We start from the raw sequence: 9835 nt of genomic DNA on the forward strand, positions 1-9835 counted from the left end.
ATGAAGTCACAATGATGCTGGTGAAACACTGTCCTGACCCCGCCCTTGCAAGTGTCCTGAAGTGTAAGACAGCTGAGAAGTGGACAGCAAACGAGATTCAGGAGCACCTTGTCGAACACCAGAGGGAGGCTCGCACAAAGTCCCAGACCAGGTCAGTTCGACCAAAGCACATTGGCACTCATGTACAGACATCCACGACCGAAGCAGTCGCTGTAGACAATGCCTGTGAGCCTGCTCCTCTCCAAACTACAGTGGGGCAGCCATCCCCATCTCCGACCGAGAGTGTTTACATTCAGTCTCTCATCAGCCTGTTGGATCGTGTGCTGGAGCAGAAGGCTCAAACAACGGCAGTTGAACCAACATACAAGGGGCCAGTAAACATTTTCCAGAGGAAATGCAGAGTGTGTCAGTCCACTGAGCATTCAACAACTGTTCACTGTAGGCAGGAGAATCTGTGCATGGGCTGTTACAAGCCAGACCACTGGAAGAAAGACTGCCCACAGCGCAAGCCGAGATTCAGTGCCACACCACAGCAGGCCCAGGCACAGCCCCAAGGCCAACAGCATGGCACACATTTAAACTAGGTGGCCCGCATTTAGCGAGGGAGCGTGTGGGCATTGAAACATCTACCCTCGAAGCAAATGAAGAATTAAAAGAGATGTATGTGAACGTCTGTAAAGTAATGCCAGATGATTGTAAAGTAATTGTACAGAACACCCAGACCGTTGAGCCATTCGGTGAATTGTTCCATGCCCCAGTGATGATCAATGGTTCAGCTGAGCTGAGAGGGTTACTGGATACGGGGTCAATGCCCTGCACGATCAGTGAAGAGGCAGAGCGGAGACTCGTGTCGGAGAACGTTTTAACTCAGCTGCAACAACCAACCGAGCGCATCATCCTTGTAGGCTGTGGGGGAGTACAGGTGAGCCCCAAAGGCATATACGACATGGAACTGAGTCTGTATGGTGTGAAGTGCACAGTCCCGGTCCTGGTGGTGCCTGGCCAGAAAGATGAGATCATTGTGGGGACCAACATGTTGAAGCATGTGCTGCGCCAGCTGAAAAATGATGACAACTACTGGGCGCTTCTCTCACGCAACACACAGGAGTCTTCTGAGTGTGAGCCGTTTTTGGAGATGATGGCCAGTCTCACGAGATGGAGGGGTGCAGATGTGCCTGAAAAAGTAGGTACCGTGAAGCTGACCCAAGCCGTGACTCTCCTCCCCAAACAAGAGTACCTCCTGTGGGGTAGGCTGCCCAGTAACGTGCCAATGTCACCTGGGAGCACTGTCATAGTGGAGTCATCTACATCCAGGTGTGTGCCTCGAGGCATTATGGTCGGCAGAGTGATCACGCCTCTGTGGGGGGATGGCTGGACTCCAATGAAAGTGACCAACATCACAGACAAGCCGCTTACCCTGAGAAAGAACTCCAAGATGGCCGATGTCTCCCCGTGCGTTGCTGTGGAAGATGTCTCTCTATTCCAGGGCAACTGCCGGGGAGAGAGTGGCCCCATTGACATCACTCGGTCCGGACAGAGCGAGTACTCCAACCTCGAGCAGCGGCTTCGGAGGTGTGGCTTGGGGGATGTGGATGTCGACCGCTGTGAGGCGAGCCCTTCCACGAAGGCCCAGCTGGTTACGCTGCTTGAACAGTACCACGATGTCTTCTCAAAGCACCATCTGGACTGTGGAGAAGCCAAAGACTTTGTGCATAGGATCCGACTCACAGATGATCGTCCTTTCCGCCTTCCATATCGCAGAGTGCCACCAGCACACTACCAAAAGTTGCGGCAAGTTCTCACTGAAATGGAGGAGCAGGGAATAATTCGCAAGTCTATGAGTGAGTATGCTTCCCCCCTCGTGATGGTCTGGAAGAAAAATGGTGACCTTCGCCTATGCACAGACTTCCGATGGCTGAATGCGAGAACCATCAAGGACGCTCACCCTCTGCCTCACCAGTCAGACTGTCTGGCAGCCTTAGGTGGAAACTCGGTCTTCAGCACCATGGACCTCACTTCAGGTTTTTATAACCTACCCATGCATGAAGACGACAAAAAGTACACAGCCTTCACAACACCTCTAGGCCTCCACGAATATAACAGAATGCCACAGGGGCTTTGCAACAGTCCAGCCTCGTTCATGAGGATGATGTTGAGCATCTTCGGCGATTTAAACTTCAGTAGCCTCCTTTGCTACCTGGATGATCTGTTGGTCTTTGCCCAGTCCGAACAAGAGGCCCTCGAGAGACTGGAGATTGTCTTCCAGCGGCTCAGAGAGCACAACTTGAAGTTGAGTCCCAAAAAGTGTCATCTGTTGCGGCGTTCTGTAAAATTCCTTGGGCACATCATCGACGGTGAGGGTGTTGCTGTCGACCCAGAGAAAGTGGAAGTCATTGTAAAGATGTCAAAGACGGACTTGATGGAAGATGACGGCTGCACTCCCTCAGTCCGCAGGGTCAAGTCCTTTCTGGGGATGGTATTTTATTACCAACACTTCATACCCTACTGTTCTGCCATAGCCAAGCCACTGTTCGCCCTAACAGCTGGACAGAAACGTAAGGGGAAGACAAGCAAGGTTGGTCAGAATCCAGGTGTCTTCAGAAAGCTCAAGCCTGCGGACTGGACAGAAGACTGTGACGCTGCCTTCCTCAGTCTCAAGGAGAAACTCCTGAACTGTGTAGTCCTCACTCATCCAGACTTCTCCAAGCCACTGATCTTGTCCATTGATGCCTCTCTTGACGGTCTCGGGGCAGTTTTATCTCAGGTGTCAGAAGGAGAGAGTAAGGCACGGCCCATCGCCTTTGCAAGTAAGACTCTGTCTGGTTCACAGAAGAGATACCCAGCCCACCGTCTCGAATTCTTAGCACTTAAATGGAGTGTTTGCGAAAAATTCAGTCACTGGTTGAAGGGGCACTCTTTTACTGTGTGGACAGACAATAATCCTTTAACCTACATAATGACAAAACCAAAACTTGACGCCTGTGAACAACGGTGGGTTGCGAAACTGTCCCCATACACATTCAGTCTCAAGCATATCCCAGGGCCCCAGAACGTTGTGCCAGATGCCCTAAGTAGAGATCCCTTTGCAAAATCAGTGGGCAAGAGGTTGATCAGTGAGCCCTATGAGAGTCTATTGGCAGAGGCTGATGGGACAAAAGAGGACGGAGTGCAGGACGTTTTCCGCTGCAAGGTCCAGTGTCTTCAGGCTTGCCATGTGGCCTCAGGCAATCCCCAAAGCATGCCATCTCGTGGTCTCGACTCCTCTGAAGTGAAGTCTGCCTGTGACTCTCATACCGAGTGGGAAAGTGGTGCACAGTTAAGAGCAATGCAGTATCTGAAGGCTTTACCTCAGGCTGCACTCCCTGAGCAAGACGTACCAGCGGCTTTCTCCACTGATGAGCTGCGGCGGAGCCAAGAGGAAGACCAGGTCATTCGGAGCGTCTTGCCATTTGTTCTGGGTGGCCGGCCGCCACCTAGACGGGAGAGAAGCAAGTTAGCCCCGAGCGCCCAGATACTTTGCAAGCAGTGGCATAAGTTGAAAGTCCTGGATGGAGTCCTCTATCGGGCCACCAAAGATCCCTCAACCCGTGAGAGGAGGTTCCAACTTGTTCTGCCTGCCAGCCTGAAAGCAACGGCCCTCTCCGGTGTCCATGATCTCGCTGGGCACCAGGGGCAAGCCAGAACAGTGCACCTTGCCAGACAGCGCTTTTTCTGGCCGCAGATGGACAGAGACATCAAGGATTATGTTAAGTGCTGCCAAAGATGCATCCTTGCAAAGACACCTGAGCCAGCAGCCCGAGCACCCTTAGAGAGCATCCGCACATCTGCTCCCATGGAGTTGGTGTGTATCGACTTCTGGAGTGCTGAGGACAGTAAACAGAGATCAGTGGATGTTTTGGTCATAACTGACCACTTTACAAAGTTGGCTCACGCATTCCCCTGTGTCAATCAAACTGCAAAGCAAGTTGCAAAGAAACTATGGGACAATGTGTTCTGCATCTACGGCTTTCCAGAACGAATACATTCAGACCAAGGAGCCAACTTTGAGAGCAAACTCATCTCCGAACTCCTCAGTCTTGCCGGGGTCTCAAAGTCACACACAACTGCATATCACCCCATGGGAAACGGGCAAACCGAAAGGTTCAATAGAACGCTTGGAAGCATGTTGCGGGCCCTCCCTCTGGCAGCAAAACAGCACTGGGCTCAACAGATACAGACTCTGACCTTTGCATACAATGCTACAGTTCATGAAACGACTAGTTATGCCCCGTTTTATTTGATGTACGGTCGAGTCCCAAGACTCCCAGTGGATGTGGTGTTCAAACAAGTCCTGAAGGACCCAGTTGTTACAGACTTCAATACTTACGCCGGCAAACTGGTGGCAAACCTTCACGAAGCTGCCACCATTGCTCAACAACACACAAGGAAACAGCAGCAGCATCAAGCCAAGGGATACAACAAAAAGGCCCGTGGCACTCACCTGAACATTGGAGACAGAGTCTTGCTAGCTAACAAAGCTGAAAGAGGGAAACGTAAACTAGCAGATAAGTGGGAACCTACCATGTACACTGTTACCGGGCGTAATCCTCAGACTCATGTTTACCAAGTCACGGATGAGAGCGGGAGGACTAAAGTTGTCCACCGTAACTTGATGCTGGATGTCAGCTTCTTGCCCATCGTCCAACCAGACAGTGAAGAGTCAGAGGCAGGTGCTTCGGATGCGGTCAGTGAGTGCGACCCCTTGTCCTCTGATGCTGTGAGCAACCTGGCGGTGGATGCCTCTGAGGACCGTACCTGCTCATGGATCATGGAGACGGCCGATGCCAACTCTCTTGCTGGTGAAGAGGATGCTGACTTGGAGATGGATGATGACTTGCCACAGTCACTGCCTGGTGCCCCTGATCAGTTAACAAGTCCCCCGTCTTCAAGAGACGTGCCCAGTCCCTCATGCCCAACTGACACTGACCCGCACCTTGTTGACACTACTGACCTAGATAACACAGGGTCCCCCAACATCATTTCACCCACCCCAGCTACTGATAGTCAGAGCACTACACAACACATAGGGCCTGAGAGACGCACCCGCACAGGCAGAGTTGTTAGGGCAGTTAACCGTCTGATAGAGTCTATGGCTCAAAAACCCTTCACACGAGAGCTTATGAGGTCTGACAGGTCAATGTCTTTGCTTTCATTATTTTAAACAGTAGGAAATGCAACAGGACTGTTGTAGTGTATTGTTCTGTATGTTGAGTTACATCTCAAGGTTTTGGTATGGTGTAGAAGGGCACCTTACTTACTAGAAGGAATAATAGTCTGATCACCTATTGTTTACTTCGAACTTACTTTTAAGTAGCTATATATGCTGTAAATTGGGAATACGGTCCCGTGGTTACCTTGGGTGGAGAGAACATGAACATGGTACACTTGTGTTAGGTTATTTCACTAGGACACCCTAGTATTCAGGATTTTGGTGAAATCAAAGAGGGGTGAATGTAGCAGTGAAGATAATGCCTACACATTTACTTTTATTTTGTTATTTTCATGTCATAAGATGGTGAACTTTCATTTTATGTTGGTGTTTATTTCCCCAAAATCCTTTCTCTGTATCTAGTTTTGAACTTGCTGGTATTGGGAGATTTGCTCATTTTTTGTGTTATAGCACCCTCTAGTGGCGTGCGCGACCTGTCTTTTGTTTTGCACGTTCTTCTCTGTTCAGTCTGCGCTGAGCTGAGCAGGGAAAGGTACGTGTTTTCACGGAGCTCCGATGTTGCAAAGTAATCCGTGTGTTGCAATGTCGCAATGTTGCATCTTTCGTTTCCAAATGTTGTATTATCTTGTGTACATGTAAAAACCTTTGTGATGAGCATATTGTTTCGTTTGAAATATGTATTTTGAGAGCACTAAATAGCTATCAAGCTAACCACTTGTTGTAGGCACTGACTAGCCTTTTGTCTCTGACTTGGCGCCTGAATATGTACGGTGTGTTTTTTCATGTTAGGCTGGTCCGATGACGGCGTGAATGCGGTGCCTAAACCCTTTTTGTGCTCTTTTCTGTTGTTTTAAAAAGGTATGTACTCCCAATGCCAGTGAATTTCTATGAGTGTGTTGATATGTTTGCATTGTATTTTTTCTGAATGCATTTGATTATTATTATTAAGTAATTTCCTATTACTCTACTGAGTTTTGTAATGAGAATTCATCAGCCTGTGTTGTTACACTATGTATGTTATGGCCCTACAGAGCATTTTAATGCAGTTTTATTGTAATACAGTAGTTTTACACTGTACTGTATTTTGTTTTACAACTTTGTGAGTCTGCGCTGAGCTGAGCAGGGAAAGGCTGGTCCGATGACGACGTGAATGCGGTGCCTAACCCTTTTTGTGCTCTTTCTGTTGTTTAAAAAGAAAATAAAAGAATACAGCTGAGGAACAGAACGGCATCAGTGGTCCTTTCCCCCCCTTTGGCACCGGAACACAACGCAGGGTAGTCGGGACAGTAGAGCGTTCCGGCTACACCTACACAACATCAGGATGATGCTTACAAAATATCATGTAACAGGAGAATGCACAGGACTAGTGGTGATGTTGGGAATGCTTATAAAGTTTGCTACGCTAGCTAGCTAGCTAGCACGAAATCGCTAACAACCTACACATAGAGGTAGAAAATAACACTAGAGAGGACACAGCAATTTGCGACAGCACTGGGAAATGGCAGCTGGAGCTTCCCAACTTCCGTAGGTAGTGTAGGTAACTTCAGGCAATGCAAGTCAATGGAGAACACGCCCACCCCTGTCAAGAAATTAACTAAAACTGTGTAAATATGAAGTAACACTTTAATCAAAGACCAGATTTGAAATGTCAGGCTAAATATCTACTTAAATCATATGAGTCGATAAAATACATTTAAAAATCAAATAATATCTTTTATGACATATAGTGTTAGCGACACACTTCAACTATTGTCCTTGTATAGTGTGTTGATGGACATTTTCACATGATTAAGCCATTTTTGACAGAGGTGAGCCTCGTTCTCCGTTAATTTCCATTTCTCTGATCTACCTACAGATAATGGCCGCTACAGATTGCCGTAAAAGGGGGGCGGGGTCCTCTCTAGTGTTATTTTCTACCTCTATGATCTTACAACTAAGCCTAAATAAAAGAGCCTTGGTAAGTCAACTATTTTTTACTCATTCTACAGTTATTTTTTATGGATCTGCACAGTATGATCAACTTACTGTATCATCAAAAAAGACAGGGGGGTTGCAGATTCTTGGAACAGAGTAGCCTTTGTGTCTGATCAGCTCACATGAGAAAGCATTGCACTTAGCCTCAGACCAGCTAGCCTTCACCACTCCAATCGGCTTGTGAAATGTTGGATATGTGATCAGTACTTTATCAAAAGAAAATTCATTGAACAATATATGACAAGATCAATATAGCAGAACCATGATGACAGTAATCATCAATCTGCAAATTGTCCGCTCTGCCAAAGAAGCTGCAGTAAGCTACGCTAAGCGGAGCTGCCTGCCTACCTACCTGCCTCCCTCCCCCACAAGACACAACACGGTACTATTTCTGGAGGAAATAAACCAGCTGTGATTCGTTCTCCAAGGAGGGGAGAGAGAGCACAGTCAGAGGGAGAGGGAGAGGGAGAGAGAAGTTGCGCTAGCAACTAAACCAAAACACCATTGTTTTCGAGTCCACCCCCGTTATATTTCAGTATATTAGGTTGAAAAGGTCATACAAACGATCTTTTGTTCAGGCTACAGATGACAGAAGACTCTGTAATAGCATCTGATAGGTTTGGAGTTGTTAGGACGATGCCATTATGGGCAAAAACGTTTGCAGTTATAGTTCTACTTCAAATAGCGTTTTCTCAGCTTTTTGGCTAGAAAGCAGCATTTTGGCGAATTCCACTTAATTTCAACAGATGATTATGAAAGAACGGAAAGGGGTAGAGAGACACCGTTTTTTTATGATGACAGATGAGCGTCTAATCTGTGTTTTGATAGGTATGGTGTTGACATAGACACAGAACTCAATTTTCTGTGAGCCTCCAAAAAACACCCAAAATGCTGAAAAATCTCTGGCACTCCGAGGTACTCTTTTATGAAAATGGCTGGCAGCCAATGAGTTAATTAGCTCCAATCAGCCAATCAGCAATTAGGAATCCTGGGGTGGCAGAGGTAAAACAAAGACCACGAGGAGGCGCCAAAATGCACATTGAAATGGGAAGGCATAAAAAAACAGGGCCCATAACACCAGTTAAGCCAGACCTCCTGCCATTGGATGTCAGATACATGTGAATGAATGTGTCTCTGTGTTGGTCTGCAGATACTGATCCTGAACTCCCAGTCAGAAGAGCAGACAGTAAGGGTCTCCTGCCACCAGACAGTAAGTCATTACTGAGGACCTCTAACAGCCTCCACAGCCTTTAATTCAAACATGCTGCCAATGAGATGATGCCAACACAGCCTTAGCCCTTATTGAGTCACACACACACACACACACACACACACACACACACACACACACACACACACACACACACACACACACACACACACACACACACACACACACACACAGACAGACAGACAGACAGACAGACAGACAGACAGACAGACACACACACAGACAGACAGACACACACAGAGACACACACACACACAGACACACACACAGACACACACACACACACACACACACACACACACACACACAGAGAGAGAGACAGACACACAGACAGACACACAGACAGACACACAGACAGACACACAGACAGACAGACACACACACACACACACACACACACACACACACACACACACACACACACACACACACACACACACACACGATTGAGATTCAATGACATGATGGAGGTTCATAGTGTCACTTTGTCATACTGAATATGTAGCATATTGTGGTTTTCATGCACTTATTTAGGTCAATGTGACGTTTTCTGTCTCAGTGTCTGATGGCCAGGCTCTTGTTGCTGAACCAGTGACCAGAGACAACTTCTTACAGTGTGAGTTGGACACACACACACACACACACACACACACACACACACACACACACACACACACACACACACACACACACACACACACACACACACACACACACACACACACACACACACACACACAGAGTATGACTCGTTTAACCTCAGCCTCAGCCAAGCCTACATTGTTAATTTTAGTCCTTAGTTATGACCTGATAGCTACTTAACTATTAACTGTGCCCTTACTTATCTATTAGTTAAATAATGATATGCTATTAACTTGTAACACAAGGTAATAGTTATCTAATAGTTAAGTAACTGCTTACTAATGCATTAATAACAATTAATATGTGTCTAATGTTGCATTAAGTAATGATTATTAACCCTCACTTAAGTATTAGGTTGTAGCTACTTTACTGTTAATTATGGCCCCTTATTTGGAAGTGTGACCGGAGAAATTACCAACTGGTGTGAAGTGTAATTTCCCAGCATCTTCTCTCCTCTCGTTCAGTTACAAAATAAGCGATAGAAACGTTACTCAAAACGATTATGTTTACTGACTAAGCAAACTCGTTCTCATTGTGTACCTCAAAATACATTCATTTAAGGAATTTTGCACTATATTAGGAGGCTACAAATCTTTCCGTTTTTGACACCCTGCATAAGACTGAGGGATTTCTGTTCTTCTGCCGTCGCATCTGCACATCACTAAGTAAAACCGTCTTGAATCAGCAGATTCATCACAAATCGCAAACAGAGCTGTCACAAATGTCGGAGAAGCAGTCAAATGCATGAATGCTTGCCCTGTGCACGGGATGGGGTTTTC

General features: G+C 46.9%; 1 protein-coding gene across 1 annotated transcript; it reads left to right on the forward strand.

The window, feature by feature from the left end:
- The first annotated feature begins 4233 nt into the window (after positions 1-4233).
- On the forward strand, positions 4234-6015 carry LOC134445193 (uncharacterized). Its single transcript, XM_063194279.1, has 2 exons — positions 4234-5741; positions 5999-6015. The coding sequence occupies exon 1, from the start codon at positions 4280-4282 to the stop codon at positions 5198-5200; it is 921 nt and encodes a 306-aa protein (XP_063050349.1). The 5' UTR covers positions 4234-4279; the 3' UTR covers positions 5201-5741; positions 5999-6015.
- The last annotated feature ends 3820 nt before the right edge of the window (positions 6016-9835 follow it).

This window comes from Engraulis encrasicolus, chromosome 3, assembly GCF_034702125.1.
Source record: "Engraulis encrasicolus isolate BLACKSEA-1 chromosome 3, IST_EnEncr_1.0, whole genome shotgun sequence".
Lineage (NCBI taxonomy): Eukaryota > Metazoa > Chordata > Actinopteri > Clupeiformes > Engraulidae > Engraulis > Engraulis encrasicolus.